Genomic DNA, 18,753 nt, shown 5'->3' with positions numbered 1-18,753 from the left:
TTTGAATTGGTTTCTAACTTTCTATATGCATTGAAACAGTTGCATGTCAAAGCTCAGAGATTGTAGAATTCTTGATAATATTTTACCGGTGAAGTGTGATACTCTGTTCGATTGTAACCTGCTGCCCGTTCGGTTTTTTTTTTTTTGCTGCTGCTGTTTTTATTTCACTTGCTGTTGTTCGATTATTTTGCTGCTTTGAATGCTGCTGGTTCAATTATTTTGCAGCCTGCCATACTAGTTTGGAAAATAAATAAGGTAAAGTGAGTGAATAGTAGGTAAATATAGCAGGCCTGTAACTTTTATCAAAATGTGAGTGTTAAAAAGATGATGATTTGATGCAGGGGTGTCGATGTAGATGTAAAACGAATGCTGGCACGACCCGATCCCCCTCGTTTTGGATGCAAATTAACTGATGCTTAAAAGGTCTCTCATCTTTGCATTTTGCCGACAACCCCTTTTCCGAAACGGTCTACGTTTGATTAGATAAACATAAAGTTAATGACAGCAGCTCCTCATTACCGATCCATCTTCACCCAATTCCTCGATCCATCTCCCAAATGGCAAAAAACTCCATGCTCATATTATCAAAACCGGCTCCACACATTGCTCGTTTATCGCCAACAGCCTCGTTAACTTCTACGCCAAGTGCCATCTCTTACCCGAAGCTCATCGTGCTTTTGAAAGCATTGAAACTAAGGACGTCGTCTCATGGAACTCATTAATCAATGGATACTCTCAGCTTGGTGGTCACCAAAACTCTGTTGTTGTAATTCACCTTTTCAAGAACATGATGAGCCAAGAGCATTTAGTGCTACCCGATGCGCGCACCTTTGCCGGTGCGTTTACCGCAGCGTCAGCTTTACGAGATTATTTTGGAGGGAAACAAGCGCATACGGTTGCATTTAAGTTGGGGGGGTGTGAGGATGTTTTTGTTGGTAGTTCTTTGTTAAACATGTATTGTAAAGCGGGGCTCGTTGAAGATGCACGTAAGGTATTTGATGAAATGCCTGAGAGAAATTCGATATCTTGGGCTACCATGATTTCCGGGTATTCGATGCTGAGGATTTGTGATGAAGCTTTAGAGCTTTTTAAGGAGTTGGTAGCTTGGGAAGAGGAGCACGTGAACGAGTTTGTTGTCACGAGCATTTTAAGTGTGTTTACTTTACCTGAATATATTCACATTGGATCGCAACTTCATTGTCTTGGACTCAAACACGGGTTATTATCTCACGTGTCTGTCGGTAACGCAATCGTCACAATGTATTTAAAGTGTGGAAGCTTGGATGATGCAGTCAAAGCGTTTGACTTTTCAAACGATAAAAACTCTATTACATGGTCTGCAATGATCACCGGTTATGCACAAGGTGGAGATTATAAAAAAGCAATTGAATTATTCTCAAAAATACATTTTAACGGGTTAATGGCTAGTGAATTTACACTAGTCGGGGTCTTAAATGCTTGTAGTGACGGTTCAGCTATTGGTGAAGGAAAGCAGACACACGCATACTCGATTAAACTAGGGTTTCAGTATCAAATTTACATAATGACAGCAGTAGTTGATATGTATGCTAAATGTGGCTTTTTAAACGATGCTCGAAAGGGATTTGACCAGTTACAAGAACCAGATGTCGTATTATGGACTTCAATGATTGGAGGGTACGTTCAAAATGGTGAAAACGAGTGTGCGATTGACTTGTTTTGTAAAATGCAAATGAAAGGTATCTCACCAAACGAGCCAACAATGGCAAGTGTTTTAAAAGCATGCTCAAGCCTCGCTGCACTCGAGCAAGGAAAACAAATTCACGCCACTACTATTGTTTGGACTTGAGGCTCCAATCGGAGGCGCTTTATCAACAATGTATGCTAAATGTGGTAGCCTAAAAGATGGAGATCTAGTATTTACCAGAATGCCGTCACGGGATGTCGTTTCTTGGAACTCAATGATTTCAGGTCTTTCTCAAAACGGGCAAGGCGTTGAAGCACTTGAATTGTTTAAACAAATGCAAATTGAAGGTACAAAACCAGATTATGTCACTTTTGTTAATATTCTCACTGCGTGTAGCCACATGGGAATGGTGGAAAAAGGATGGGAATATTTTAATATGATGTCGAATTATGATATTATTCCAAGATTAGACCATTACGCGTGCATGGTTGATCTTTTGAGCCGTGGTGGGAAACTTAATGAAGCAAAAGATTTTATTGAATCGGCGCCGATTGATCATGGTCTATGTTTATGGAGAATATTATTAAGCGCTTGTAGGAATTATCGTAATTATGAGTTGGGAGCTTATGCAGGAGAGAAGTTAATGGAATTGGGGTCACAAGAATCTTCTGCATATGTGTTATTATCTAGTATTTATAAGGCTCTTGGAAGATCACATGATGTTGAACGGGTCAGACAGATGATGAACGTTCGTGGGGTGAGTAAAGAGCCCGGGTGTAGCTGGATTGAGCTTAAAAGTCACTGTCATGTGTTTGTTGTTGGAGACGAGTTACATCCGGACGTTAAAGAAATACGTTCGGAGTTGAATAGATTGAGTAAAGTGATGAAAGACGAAGATTATTATCATGAATCTGATTCAAATTTTGTAGAATTGGAGGTGTGAGATGGATGCTTTAACTGATTAGGATCATAAATCATACTCTATGGTCAACATTTTTTTTTTTGTTTTATTTTTAATACTTGACAAACAGGAAAATTGCAAATACATGTTTGTGTGTTTGTGATCTTAAACCTTGAATTGATATATGTATTTGATGATCTGATAATATACCTGTCATCTAAATTTATGATGAAGCACATTCAGGTATATTTTGAATTTTTTTACCAGCATATTGCACTTGTATTTTGTTTTTTATCTATGTTGTATGCGTATTTTGTGTGCATACTTAATACTATGGGTGTAAATGAGTGGAGTCTGAGCTTGAAACCGGCTTGTTTAATTTTGAGAGAGCTCAATGGCTCGTTTAATTTAAGAGAGCTCGATCTTGGCTTGTGCCTTGTTTAAAGCTCTTTGAGTAAAACCCGATCGTGCTTGTTTAGCCTAGTCAAGCTTAAAGCTTCAGCTCGAGCTTGTTTATTAAATGAGCTCCAATTTAATCTCCAGCTGATTAAAATCGTTTTGAGTTTTTTATGAGTCAATCCTGAGTAGCGTAGACAGATTATGATTATTAATTTATTATGCATAGACGTACTAGGATACAACGTCTTGACTTTTCACACAAGTAGAAACCCTAGTTATGATTATTATTTATGTAGAGTGTCGTTTATGGTCTTTTGCTCTCTCTCCAATCTCGAGTGTTTTTGGCTGATTCTCTCGTTGATCCACCTAATAATATCACCAAAAACGGTATCAGTGTTTTCTGTAAACTCCCCGTATGTAAGAGCGTGCCACATCCCAGGGTACAACTTCAAAGTCTTGTTGGTTGTAGAAGCAGACTCATATAAAAGTTTACTCGTTAAGGGATCGGTCACCTTGTCATCCTCTCCATGCACAACCAAGAACGGCATTGTTACTTCTTTCAGCCTCTTTTCAAGGTCTATGGCCACATTAAACAATTCTACAGCAGTTTGTAGGCGCACACGACCTTTGTAGCATAACGGGTTGTCACGAACCTATCACAAGGATTGAATATGAATGTTTCAAATCATAGAAATTAAATCAAATCAGTACCATAGTTAGTTAAAGTTGTTTACTTGCTGTCTAATTTTAGGATCTCTAAATGCAAGCTCAATAATATCTTCACCCGGGACAATCCTCCATGTTGGTATGATTTTATTAAGTTGAAATAGAATGTTCATCACAATTTCTGATGGCCTCGAATTGACTGCAATCTGAAAACTTAAACATCAAATTTGTTAACCAATTCTATATATAATATTTCTAATATATACTTAAATTTATTTATTTTGTCTTTAGAACCAATTCTATTGTATATTATATAGATATTTTCACTTTTCTAAGCAACAGACTTGGTGAATTAAGCAAAACATGTGTGGGTTCAAGTGTTCAACCAAAACTGACTACAACCCACTTAAATAAAAATTAAAATTTGTGTATTTTGTATTAGGTTTAGATTGTATAAAGGTAGGGTCATAAAACAGGGAAGTAGGCCCAGAAGCTCTTAGCCCATTAGACGCTTTCGAAGGTCATTCCTGTCAAGAATGGTGCCCGTGGAAGACACCCGCCCAAAAGCGGAAGTACTATCAATCATTCTAGAAACTTGTGGAAAGCATCTGCAGGCGGGTGAATGAATAAGATTATACAACTGCGGGAAACACTTGCAGGCGGAAGAACAAGTGAGTGCAAGAGCATTCTTCTAGAAGCTTGCGGGAGCCACCTGCAGGCGGAAGAAAGTATGACTTCAAATTTGCATGGAAAAACAGTTAGTAACCAAAAGATTCCTTAATAGTGACGTTTACCTTTTCAATAGAGAGCATGCGATGGACTAACCAGTAAGGAGGAGCCGGATATTCCCCAACGGCCCAGCACATGGCCAGTTGTTACTTCCCATTAAATCCAGCCACATGTCCTTCTAGGTAAAAGAAATGACCTTTTGTATAGTGTCAACTTAACCAATTATTCTCTCTCATCCTTGGCTATAAATACTCTCTCAATCATCATAAGGTATTTATTTACAACTCCCAGTATACATCAATCACTTTTATTGTTTTAGTACTCTCTCTCTAGAAAAAGTTACTTATTCCCCATCTTGTCCATAGCAAGCTCACGGTGGTTTGTTTTGCAGGATACAGATCCGGATTTAGCATAATTCTATACTCGTTTTATCTAATCACATCCTTTAATTCCTAACCGGTTGAACTATGGATCTAAGTCATCTAACCCTAGTATGTTTCGGATCCGTGCTTCTTCAGATAGTGTGAAAAATTCACATCCTGACCATACATTGTAGCTCAGTTTTCCTTTTTATTTGATAAACATAGCATAGTAGATATATTTTAGAGCAATCACACTTGTTGAACCTATCTATAATGATAATGAAAATAATATGACCATAGTTGAATCATCACAAATTACACTACTAGAAGTATAGAGTGAAATGAGTGCACACACCTTACACATGGGTGCAATCAAGACTCCACCATCCCAGAAGTTTGGCTGTGTCCTATGTAACCGGAGAGCCATTGCTCCTCCCATGGATTCTCCAAGCAATATCCTTAATTTATTTTTATTCTCTTTTCTTTCTGAAATATAAACATCAAATAAGAAGCAAAATAAAACCCCAAACCATGTTATTGTAAAATCAATACTTGAAACAAAATATTAATGTATTTTTTCAGGCTTTGGGTCTTTTTTTCTTTTTTTTTTAAATCTATCACCATAGTGAAATAAATTTTAAAAGTGAAATGGTTATATTAATAACAAAAAATCTAAATTAATTATAATAAAACATAAACCAATTTTTAAAATGTAACTTATTGTTAATGTAATCAGAATATCAGATAAAACAAATGATTATGTGTGAGGACGAATGTTGGTTGGTTGTTTTCCATTTTTGCTATTTTCTCAAATTGAATTAATTTAAATTCTTTATTTAGAAACTGAATAAAGAACACAATGATTATCCATCAATCAAGGAAAAAAAAAACCAAAACGTCATCTTGAATATTTTTTTACTAAAAACAGAAATAACAAATCAAGATCGAACCCAATCTTGTTTTAAATAAATAACCAAATAAAATTTACCACAAATGCTTGTAAAAAACTGAAAACAGTCATAAACAAGATCATCAAAACCACCGATGAATCCCTTAATTCCATCAGATTTTCCATGGCCTTGATTATCTATTCCATAAACGCCAAATCCCGCATTTACAAGCCTCATTGCAGCTCCTGTTTATTCAAATTTTATTTGCTTCGTAACATACATATTTTAACAAAAAATAACTTATTTCAGTTAAATAACCTTTCATGGAGACACTACACTCCATAGCATATCCATGGTTAAGAAAGATTAAAGCTTTTGGTTCGCAGTCGGCTGGAAGCCATCTGCATGTAAAAAGCTTCATCCCCTTTGAATTTGTAATGAACTCCTACGAATTAGTAGAAAAAAATGATATATTGATAAGTGATTGTTTACACGAATGAAAAACAAATTAATGTGAAACTTGAAACAAAGCGTTGGTAAAATAATATTTATACTTTACCTCATAATATTTGACATTTGAAGATTCGCTTGCCTAAAGATTGTGAAATATTAAAACAAAAGGAATTTAATCAACAACTGTGACATGATATGAATTTGATTATAAATTATGTGAAATTGTGTGAAATTGAAGAATATGGAAGAACATAGACATACCATGAAACAACGTGTGCTTTAGAATATGAGAAGATGAAGTGATTATAGATAAGGAAGTTGGTCTCTACTTATATAGAGAGGGCTTGACTGACCAATATTACTATATATTTATTTGGATAAGATTTGGATAATGTGAAATGTTAAAATACAAACGGTTACAAAAATAAGAAGATCGAAGTAATCTAGTTCATTAATTATAGATTTGAAGAATAGAGATTAGTTTAAGATGAAAACGTTGATGGTAAGGGCATAAAGTTAATAACCAACATTTATTGACTTTCTCTCTTTACATTTAAGTCACATTTTGATTCTCACAACTTTAAAATATTCATAAAAAATTCACAATAATAACAAACGTTTTTTTTTATTTGAGTATCATATTGTTATATATATAAAAAAATTAGTGGATAATGTTGTAAAAGGCGTTAGGCGGTCCTAGACGGTCGACTGGGGAGTTGCGAGTACTCGAGAGTAGTCGGGGATTACTCGGAAAATACCTAAGGAGTACTCGGCCGAGGCGGGGAGTACTGATCTAGGCGGAGAGTAATCGGGGAGTACTCGGCCGCCTACTCAAGAGTTTTACAACATTGCTGGATTTTTGTACATGTGTTATTGATTGGTAATTGGGTTTTCTACGCATTGTGCTATAGAATCTGGTTATTGTGTTTTCCAATTGGCACCCATATTAAATATAAAATTTAAAACAAAAATTACGTCATTTTGTATTTTTGTTCATCATTGTGTTTTAGTCATTTGTGTTATGTTCATTATCTTTTGTTCGGGATTGATATTATTACATTAACTTTAAGAAAAAAAAATTATTATGTTCGTTGTGTATAACGTTTAGGTCATCGTGTGATATGTATTTTTCATTGTGTTTTATGTTTCGAGTCATTGTGTAATATGTATTCGTCATTGTGTTTTATGTTTAGGTTATTGTTTAATATGTATTCGCCATTGTGTTTTATGTATTAGATAATTTGCTGTAATTTTATCATTATATTTACATATTAGGGGTGGGGTAGGGTTATTGTAAAAACAATAGTTTCGTGAGAAGCATAAGAATAAATCTAGGTCCTTGGATCCATAATCTAGTGGTTTAAAATTATAGTCTCTAAAAACTGGATAGTGTCCTATTTATATGTTTGGTGCCATATTTTAATGGTATGGTTTATTTTAAAGTCTTCTCGCATTTCTCACAAAACAATTGTTTTTTTATTTGAATCATCTTCTACATATTAGTCATTATATATACATATTGGGATTAAACAACGGTGTTATTAGTATTAGAAAAAACAAAATAATAAGTAGAAAATACAATGACGAAAAAAGACACAAGGACAAGCAGGAAAACACAATGACATAATTTATGTTTTAATTTTTATATAATAAAGTCCTACTCGTATTAAAGATAAAAAATGATTGTTATTATGGTGCATTTAAAAAAAATCATATGAACAAGTTATAGACGTTTTAAAATGATTAAGGAATTGAATGTCTTTGTGTGGAAAGATAAAATATATGTTATTACTTTTATGCTCTTCCAACTGAGTTTTTTTTTTTTTACTAAAACAGGGTGGGAGGAAAAATTATTTACTAAAATGGGTGATTTCAAAAGTATTTACCAAATTAGGTAATTTTTAAAACGAGTTTTGATTTTTATCAAAATAGAGTGGGAGGAAAAACTATTTACTAAAATGGGTGATTTCAAAAGTATTTACTAAATTTAGTGATTTTTGAAAACCCATTTTTCTAATTCCTAATCTCATGAGATGCAAATATTTTCTACAGCTTTTTTTTATCTAAATTTAGTAAGCCAAACTTATAATTTATTATGTACTCTAATATTCAACACATGCACACAATTAACTTGCTAAACTTTTTTTTAGTTAAACTAGTATTCTTAAAAAATATGTTAATCTAATCTGAAATGATCATTATACCTGTTAAGCAAAACATTTAAACTTATTATTATTATTATTATTATTATTATTATTATTATATATCAAAAAGTAACTTTTATCAGACTCTCATCTTTCACTATTCATGAAATGCGTGGACAACATTAAAACACCTCAATAACACATTTTCATCATGTCTCTTCTCTACTAATTAATGACCAACACAAATCAAGAATACACATGTTCACCTCTAATGAAATAACCCCAAATCAAGAAACCAGTGGATTAATTTGAGATCCCACAAACCGATCTCTCACTCTCTACAGTTTGACCTCCGGCTGTATTCGTCCGCAAGCCGCCAATCAATGGTATTTGTTTATGTAAACACACAGTATATAATCGTAGAAACACACCCGTCGCAACGCGCCGGTAAAAAAGCTCGTTATTATTATGATGTAACAATTAAGACTTAGGTTTATTCGATTCGACAAGTAAAATGACTTAGGTTTATTATTATCTCATGATTTGGCGGTTTATTAACGACTGCAATGGTTATAACCGCCATGTCAAGTGTTCTCCGTTGTAAACATTTACCAAGCAATCAAATACTGGAACTTTGTAGTTTGTTCACTCACAATCACACACACACGATTCTTCTGGCTTTTATTTTGTTTATCAGTTTGGTTTCATCAATACCATTATTATTATTATTATTAAATAATGCACGAGCCGCATGACAGATTTTTGTTGCCCTCTCTCAATCTTTCATCATTGTACTAGCACACTTCATGGTCCCTCAATGCACAGGGATTGTATACTCCTTTTTTTGTTTTTCACGGCCACTTTCACACAAAGACGTACATATACTGATATACATGTTAAATGTTTGCAACTTCTACAACTTGGTGTCCATTGTTACTTAAAAGACTTTTTAAAATAATAATATTCCAATTTCCAAGATATATATATATATATATATATATATTATTGATCCGTCATTTATTATATTAATTATCACCCTATGGTGAGTTTACTTTCAACTTTAAGTTATATATAAGTTGATATAGATGATCCTACATTTTCTAAGATATTTGTTAATTGTTATTATTGTCTTTGTCTCATTTGTTAACTAATTTAGATATTGGCCTGGAGATGTACTTATCTGAATTTTGCAAATGACGCGTCTCTTTAAATTGACCAATGTAAAAGCAGAATAAAAATATTCATTTTCCAAATAAAATTGTCTTGTTAATAAACGATATTTCTACTTGCATTAGATTATTTAAATGCATCTTTTCTAGCTTATTTGAACTTTGAAGTCAATTATTTAAGCACATCTTTACTAGCTTTATATTCCAAATAAAATATTCAATTACTGGTAATTTCGTTTTGATTTAGTTTTTTGATTTGTGAAGTATGCGATAACTGTTAAGTGAATTATATGTATATATAACCTATAGCTAAAACTTATGTTTCAAAATCATGCATCGCGTGCATTTCATTTATAACGAATTCCTTACAATAAATTACGAATAAATGAAAAAAAAACGCGTGATATGCCGTATGCGAGCTAAAAGCTAGTTTCTTATAATAAGAAACTAGCTTTTAGCTCGCATACGGCATATCACACGTTTTTTTTTCATATATATATAGAGAGAGAGAGAGAGAGGGAGAGAATCGTAAATTAAAATGTTTTTTTATCATGAAAAACCATATATAGTTATATTTGTAAGTTTCTGATTGTTGTATCATTCTTTCCTTTACAAAAATGTTTCACAATCACAATAGAACATAGTAAAATCAACACCACAAGAAACGCTAGAATATTATATTCGTTTAAAGAATAGGTTCGGCGGACCCGCTAACCTTAATTTGACTTTTGGCCATTCTTCATAATAGCAAGTGTGTTAGGTTGATAATGCATAAATGGTATTCAGATCATGCTATAAACAACTTATAGTGAGGGTAACTTAAAAAGTAATAAAATATAAAATTACAAACCTTGATATAAAGAAGATAAAGACTTGGAATACATAAATACTTTGGGATGGACGGAATGGTGAGAAAAATATAAAATATATGAAAACATACATTATTGTTAAGACTATGTTAAAATCAAATAAACGCAAACACTCAAAAATAGAATAAAAATTTATTACTTATTTGATCGACAATAGGTTAATATGAAATGTGTTGGATATGGCATAATGTTATCCATTTTTATTTCGATACCTTTCATTGTTTGATAATATATAGATTTGCAAAATTGGCCAGAATATGAATTTTGAAAGTGAATCAAATTGACCCGTGGCCGTCACGGGTGGAAATATAAAAATCATCCAATAAACATATAAAATTTAAAACAACAAAGGTACAAGTATGACCATCTTTTGAAAATAATTAGAGTTACACAACATATTTTAATGTATTCAATGTAGGTGTAAAAACATGTAATTAAAATATTACTAAAAATGCATTAAATTTAATGTTAAATATTTTATGTTATTATTGAATTATTTTATTGATAAGAAAATTATATAATGACTTGTTATTCATGGAAATAGAAAAATAAACCAATAGGAAGAGGCTATAATGTATTTTTTTAATATATATATATATATATAGATTATTTACATTTTATTTGTTTGTTATAAATTTTACCATATTTGATCATATTTTTGTGTTCACTTTTAAGAAAATAAATGCAATATGGGGCATACATTTACCATTTATAAACATGACTGATCCACTTGTTATACTTCCGTTTCACAAGGTAAGCTTCAATCTGCTAAGTTCATTTAATCTAATGAAAACAAATACTAAAAATGGCATATGTTTTCACTCGTATAATGGCCAAAAAAAAAAAACGGGGGGGGGGGGGGGGGGGGGGTAGTAGAAAAAGTGGCATGTCTCATTCGCAACAAATTGTTTCTTTGGTGACAATCTTGTAAGTTGCAACTAGGAACGCAAATACAGCACCTAAGAAATCAAAATCACAAAAACCTAGTGAATGTCATCCATACAATTCACATGCTATATCAAGGTCCATATGTGTTTGTACAAAACCCACAAACTATAACATTTTAATAGGACTGCCTATAAATAAACCGAACGTTCGGTGAATTATTCGTGAGCCATTCAGTGGGAAGTTTGTTTATGTTTGTTTATTTAATAAACGAATGAACATGAACAAAAAATTTGTGTTCCTTTATTTAAAGGAACGAAGATGAACACATGTTCTGTTCGTTCATTTATGTTCATGAGCGTTCGTTTATGTTCGTTTATGTATTAATAGAAAATAATTAAATATTATCTGAATAAGTCATCAGCTTAAAGTTTTATATTTGTTAATTTGTGTTCATTCAAAGGTTTTCTTTTAAGTTTGTTTATATTTGTGTTCATTTACATTTGTTCATACATGTTCATTTATCTTTGTTCAGTTATGTTTATTTAGATTTTAAACAAACGAAAACAAATGTCCATTTTTAAATAAACGAACATGAACATAAATATTTGTTTTATTAAGTGTCCGTGTTCTTTAAAATTAAAAGAACAAACACGAACATGCCCTTGTTCGTGTTCATTTGATTCGTTTACATGCTTCATTATTCATGTTGATGAATACATTGGTGTCAATCTCTAGGCTTTGCCGATTTGATTTGTGTTTGTTTGTATTCGTAAACCGTTTGTGAACACATTAATTTCCTTAATGAACGAACACGAACATAAAATCTTGTTCGGTAGGTGTTCGTGAACACATTATTTTTCTTAACGAATGAACATGAACAAGGCCTTGTTCGTGTTTGTTCGGTTCGTTTACAGCCCCACATTTTAATACTTATATATACCACGTCGTCTTGATTGTATTTCCGGAAATAACCTAAGGTGGTTGATGACTTGATGTCATGTTACAGAAATTCAAGGATTTTATCGACTTTATTATAAGACATCCATACCTTCATATCAAATCCATACATTTTGGCCACTTTTCTTATAGTCACACACTATGACATCAACACTAGAAAATAGCAACTCGATTTTAGACTAAATACCAAAATGTTACGCTAACAAGAGTCGCCCCGTTCACATTCGAAAAGGGAGTTGTTTTTCTTTATTGCATGATGTTTATCTTTACAAGCTTTAAATAAATTTCAAGTGTTTTCTTTGTGTTTGTATCACGCGAAATATTTTGGAGCCTACAAACATGACCCATTTTATAAAAAAAAAAAATGAAAGTAGGGTCATGAAAATAAAATACACAATTAAAATAAACCCGATACGTGAAAGTAAATTAGACATGTAAAAGTTAACTTATGAATGAAAATAAAATAAAGCGTTGGTCAGTTATACATTTTTAAAGTTATTATAACTAATAATACAAGAACATAAATTTAACAGAAGTTAACTTATGAATGAAATTAAAATAAAACGTTGGCCAGTTATATATTTTTAAAGTTATTATAACTAATAAAACAAGAACATAAATAAATATGTAAATAACTTTGTGTATTTCATATCTACGAAAGTAGAAATTCATCATCATACATTAATTTACGAGTTATGCGGTAACACAATATAAGTTATTTAAAATACTTTCTCATGGTGTACATATCAAATATGTGGTTGTTTATTAAGGAAATAATTTTCCGTTACACATCAACTCAAAACATGTTACCGACTACCAACTGGTAGACTGGTAGTCATATACCTCCAAGCCTCTCAAAGCTCGGGTGTGACATAAGTAGTTATCAATACATATTTCTCATAATTCGTTATAGTTGGCTTAAGTTTTGGTTAATTTACTACTAAATTTCCGGTTTTTATGCTCTTGATATGTATCGTCAATCACCCTTGGAACTCATGGTAGGTATTATAGTACTGCTAAGATTTTCTTATCATTTATCATTGTCCTATTCCTATATATGAGTTATTTTGAATTTAAATATATATCTTATGGTATCAACCTTATCCCAATGGTTACGGGAAAGTTTGATGTGATTAAAATTAATTAGATTTTTTTTATGACGATGCTATTGTTATTACTATTACTATACTGTTACACTATGTTAGGTACCCGTGTGATACACAGGTTGAACAATGTTAACTCTGTAAATAATTGAAAGATAAGTGAAATAAATAGCAAATAAAGTTACAATTATAATTCACAAGCACATAAATAATTCATAAATCTTTAAAGATTTCATTGTATACGGCATTTGATATTTTTTATAGTCCCACATATTACACGGGTTAATAAAGTAAAGTTACAATTATAATTCACAAAACTCTAATGATGCGGATGTAATGTCCTCACAAATTTGATTCACCCCACAAACAATGTTGCATATTATTTTGGATAAGCTGTCCACAACTTTATGCTCAAAATAGTATCTAAAAGTTTAAAATGTTAAAAAATTTAAATAGAGACCACAAGATAAAATGTTCGTACTAAAAAAATCCATCCTTTTCAAAGTGTATGTAAGTTTGACTAAAGTCAAACTTTCATATCAAAATTATATAGGGTAGTGGTTATATCAAAAAGCTAACACCTCAATATTCTTAAAATAGATGCGTATCGCTATGTTCAACTATTTGTAACTAAGAATTTCCACGTTATGTGAAGTAACCATATTGATTTCAAAATGCAAAATTTGGTCATTTTGACTCAAAAATCTAAACATACATCAAGTCATTATGAGTCTAAAAGTCACTTTGACCCCAAAAGTCAAAACCATACTAATTTTGAAATGTGATTTATGACCATAACAAACATGAGCATAAAAAAATAGCCGTGAACCAAAAGCTGCAAATTGATAATTGCATTCTTTGCTCAGTTTTTTGAATTAAAAGCCATTACACTTTTAAGAATAGCCTAAATTACAAATTTTAAGAATAAAAAACGACGATCCCAAATTTAACCTTCAGATTGGTTAAAAGTTTATCACACACACGTATATGTATACAAAGGCAAGTGGAATGATGAGTCAAACAGGTTAAAAGTACTATAACAAAATATTTAGCGTGAAATAATCAACAACAATATGTTTGACCCGTGTGTGCAAATTTATCAACAACAAATTTATAAACTACAACAATAAATTTATAAAACATATCTAAATTAGTAATGGACAATCTGGTTAAAAATACAACACGTAATAATCAAGTGTGTATAACCTCCTAAAGTGTTTTACTAAAATTTTGGATCGCAACTGTAATTTTACTTTTTAATTTTATAATCATATCTCAGGTACACTAATTGCTTGTGCAATACAAACTAATATATAATATGTTGAACCCATCATATGTTTTAGATGGTCAGCATGGATGCAACTAAAGATTAAAACAAAAACCTGAAATACAGCAACAAAAAGGGAACCATCATTTGAAAATTGTGAGCAATAGAGCCTGGGTGGTGAATTGTAAGACATGTAAGCTAGAAATGCAGCAAAAAAAGGGAACTTTCAACTCTACACTAATATATATATTTGTTCAAAATAAATATATAAATTGAATGTTTTTTAAAACTTACTGGTTTGAAAGAAAGATTATATAAGAACAAACAAACATGGTTCCAAACAATTGGAAGATTGATCGGAAATTTCCAAATGGTCCAGAATTAAACCTTGTCCCTTCAACTTTGACATTCTCATTATTCACCATCTCAACTTCATTAGAGTTTTTAGAGTTATAAATAATCTCAAGGCCTTTAATGGAAACCAGAGACTGTTATGTTTCTTACATTCTCAAAACCGGTTTGGTAGTTCCAGAAGGGAACTAGTGATAGAACCAGCGGGCTGGGTCAGTTTGGGAACCGGTTTTGCTGTAAACTATTTATTGGTCAAACCGGTTCGGGTCAGGCTCCAGTGAGCCAGTTCCAAACCAGTTTTTTTAAACATCACTAGTGCCAACTGCCCAATACTCCAATAGTAGGGTTGTTCACAAACCAAGCCAAACCGAACGAAGGCTTGCTCGTTGCTTGGCTCGTTTACAACCGAAACGAACGACTGAAATGCGAACTGAGTGAAAATCAAAACGAGCCAAAATCGAATCGAATATTTTTGGATCGAACATCGAGCAATTTCGAGCATTATTTATTTCTTTTTTACTCTAAAATTTTCAATAAAAAACATGTTTGATGGCTGTAAATAATATACTTTGTAAACAAATTAGTAGTTTTTAGATAAACATGTAATATGTCGTAAAGTTTTAGGATAAATAAGCTTTAAGTAAGATATAATGAACATGTAAACAAACTTCTAGTATTCTAAAAACTTGAATCAAACTAATGAAACTATAAACTAACGGAACAGGAACAGTTTAAAAGGGTTTAAAAAATTGTATACTTATATTTTGTGTGTTGTGTATATATTTATATATTTGTTTATATATATATAAAATAATTAAAAATATTCGAGCCGAATCGAGCAGACTTTTGCTTGTTGCTTGGCTTGTTTACAAACCGAACCGAGCAGATCGGCTCATTTACAATCAAGCACAAAAACGAGTGAACATTTTTCGAGCGAGCGACGAGTGATTTCGAACGACGAGCGATTTGAACGGCCTTATGAAATAGTAATTGGGTTAAGCTAGCCCTCAAGGTCGATTCATCATGTTTTAATTGGGCTATTATAAGTGGGCTTATACTCCACGTAGCTCCATCCAGCCCTACATATATATATATCAGCCTTAACCACTCCTCCATTTCTCTTAGCAGCTAGGGTTTCATATACTTTCAAGCAGCCGTTGTTCACTTCACCTTCAGTCAATGGGTAAAGTTTTCAATTCTCATTATACAGCTAATAATAATAATCGTTTTCGATTGTTTTCATTTGATCTGATTGATTGTTGATATATATAATAATATAGCTCGGATCAAGGTTCATGAGCTTCGGACCAAATCCAAGGGTGACTTGTTTGCTCAGTTGAAGGATCTCAAGGCTGAGCTTGCTCTTCTTCGTGTCGCTAAAGTCACCGGTGGTGCTCCCAATAAGCTCTCCAAGATGTATGCTTCTCTCTCTCTCTCTCTATATATATATATATATATATATATGTTTTGTGTATTTTGTTTATTTGATTATTAGTTTTCTTCATTAGGTTTTATAAATTAATTGCTTATTATTCACTATATTTAGATTTGCATTTGAAAATTGCAACACATCAACTTTCTAGTATTATGCAATTGAAGCTCAGTTTCAGCTAGTTCATTATTTCTTAATAAATTTATTTATATAAGTAATTAAGTATTTAGGTTTTGATATATTTTGAGAAATAACTATAGAGTTTAGCCTGTGCAGTCAATATAAGTGGTATTTTTGGTGTTATTGGCTCTCATTTGAAATATCAGTCAAAATATCGGTACCGGTAATGTATCGGCGATATTGACCGATATTTCACTGAATATTCTTGATATCAGTGTTTTTAGTCTTAATTTTAAACTTTTAATGTTTAATATTAGTGTTTAACTGTTGGTGTTTTGCAAGTTGCAAAAGGATAATTTGTTAATAGTAAGAGAGTATATTGAATTGTTAGTGTTTAACTGCTATATATATATATATGCATGATATTAAATTTACCGATATACCACTGATATTCCACTGGGATAATTGATATCTCAAATATCGGTCCTCGACCGATATTTGATATTTTTCCGCATTAACTGCTTAGACCTTAGCTGAGCGAAAGCTTGGCTCGAGTTTGACTATGCAGTGTGAAATTAATGTACCGTTCAAAAGAGATAAAACTTAAAAGACAAACCTAAACGAGCTTCTCATAGAAGGATTGTGCTTGGACTTGATAACTAAACGAGCTTCTTTTGAGGCTTGGGTTCGGCTCGTTTCGTGTTTTTTATCGATCCAATCTTGAGTAGATCACGAACCAATATTGCTTGTTGATGATAACTGGTTTGATTTTGCAAAATGGTTAGCATTTGAGTTGCAGTTAATGGTGATAAACTCTTTGAATTTGGATGTTGCTTGGCTATACAGTGCTTGTGCATATTCAAGTTTGGTTAGATGTCTTGTTTTTAAATGGGGATACGGTTTTATTCTTGTTATTGTTGATTGTCTCAGGTTCTTTTAAAGTTTGTACTTTTGAATGTTCTTGTGATTTCTAGCTTTTTTGGTTTTTAGCTTTGGCTTCTTGGGTTTTTGAATATTTATTACTTTTGTATGCTTTGCAGAAAAGTGGTGAGGACATCAATTGCGCAGGTGCTGACTGTGATTTCACAGACTCAAAAGGCTGCTCTCAGGGATGCCTACAAGAACAAGAAGTATTTGCCTCTTGATTTGCGTCCCAAGAAAACCAGAGCCATCCGTAGGCGTCTAACCAAGCATCAGGTATGGTTCTATGTTTTTTTATTGTATCATCTGTTTTTATGTTGACTCTTGTAGTTCTTTTGCTAGTACTACAGATGCTCTTAAATTGATACAACCAATTGTAGCAACTTTTTTTATTTTGTACCAACTTGGTTAAATACAAATAAAAATATTACCAAACTATTTGTAGAGCATGTGATTTTTTGAATATGTGGAAAAGTGGGATACTTTGCAACTATTTAACAATGAAAGGTGAAAGCTGTACATATATCAATAAAGGATGTTTTATTTGTTATTAGTTGCCTGTGGCTCAATTCAAGAACTATGTGGGTTGTTAAGCTACGTGATCAGGTTGTGTCTGATTAAATGGATCATTCTTCGGCTAGGTATGACATGTGACGAGACGGCCAATGTAAGATTAGTTGCAGAATGAGCCATTGGATATGACCTGACTTGATTGCATTTTTAAGATTCCTATATGGTTCTCGAATTGAGATCCAACCTAGTCAACTAACTATCCAACTTCGTTTATTCAAAAATGTGTGGTTTCACTTTTATTGTTAGATAGATTCTCCATTTCCCCATGTTTCACATGTTCCCACTATCCAATGTTAACGGTATTTCTTGCATTTGTATTTAACTAAAAGTTGGCTTTATTAAAGGAACATCAAAGAATTTCTCGCATTCGAAAACACTTGAGGTCCAAATTTTAAGCAATGATAGTGATACGGGTTTAATTCAACAAATTGCTATATTTTGATACAGGCTTCATTGAAGACCGAAAGAGAAAAGAAGAAAGAGAAGTACTTTCCATTGAGGAAGTATGCTATCAAGGCGTAAGGTCGAAGTTATCAAAGAGGGACATTTAGGCGTGTAAACCTCCTTTTTTGTTTTTGAGTTGTCGAATTCATGGGTAATATGTGTTCACTAGTTTGGTGGCAACAACTTTGGACTTTGCTTGTTTATGTTAAGTACCTGTTTGAACTTGTTTATTAAACGCAGTTTACAGTTATTTATTTGTTGGTATTTGGTTTCTTAAGTACTATATTTTGATAGTAGTTAAATGCCTGTTTCTTTCGATAACTAGTTTTATTCATGTCCGGTGGACGGGTCATTTTACATAATAATATGACAAAATTGATTGCCTTTCAAGTATAAATATGATGAGACATGGTGTCAAATAAAAGATTTCATTAGTAAAACAATGAAAA

The 18,753-nt window shown here is 32.3% G+C and overlaps 1 protein-coding gene and 2 pseudogenes across 2 annotated transcripts; 2 read left to right on the top strand and 1 right to left on the bottom strand.

Moving 5' to 3' along the window:
• The first annotated feature begins 498 nt into the window (after positions 1-498).
• Positions 499-2,664, top strand: LOC143554170 (pentatricopeptide repeat-containing protein At2g33680 pseudogene; annotated as a pseudogene).
• A 586-nt stretch (positions 2,665-3,250) lies between these two features.
• On the bottom strand, positions 3,251-6,290 carry LOC143554157 (caffeoylshikimate esterase-like). The gene is made up of 6 exons (XM_077043999.1): positions 6,173-6,290; positions 5,932-6,058; positions 5,712-5,858; positions 5,079-5,209; positions 3,701-3,838; positions 3,251-3,619 (listed from the first exon to the last, which is right to left on the bottom strand). The coding sequence occupies exons 2-6, from the start codon at positions 6,032-6,034 to the stop codon at positions 3,251-3,253; spliced, it is 888 nt and encodes a 295-aa protein (XP_076900114.1). The 5' UTR covers positions 6,035-6,058; positions 6,173-6,290.
• Positions 6,291-16,084: 9,794 nt separating this feature from the next.
• LOC143554156 (large ribosomal subunit protein uL29y pseudogene) lies at positions 16,085-18,463 on the top strand (annotated as a pseudogene). Its single transcript, XR_013138943.1, has 3 exons — positions 16,085-16,230; positions 17,407-17,563; positions 18,308-18,463. The product of XR_013138943.1 is annotated as a large ribosomal subunit protein uL29y pseudogene (transcript).
• Positions 18,464-18,753: the final 290 nt, after the last annotated feature.

Source organism: Bidens hawaiensis, unplaced genomic scaffold (genome assembly GCF_021521415.1).
Source record: "Bidens hawaiensis isolate Kalapana, Puna unplaced genomic scaffold, B.hawaiensis_p1.1 tig00017563_1, whole genome shotgun sequence".
Taxonomy (NCBI): domain Eukaryota; kingdom Viridiplantae; phylum Streptophyta; class Magnoliopsida; order Asterales; family Asteraceae; genus Bidens; species Bidens hawaiensis.
This window is presented reverse-complemented; position numbering and strand designations above follow the sequence as displayed.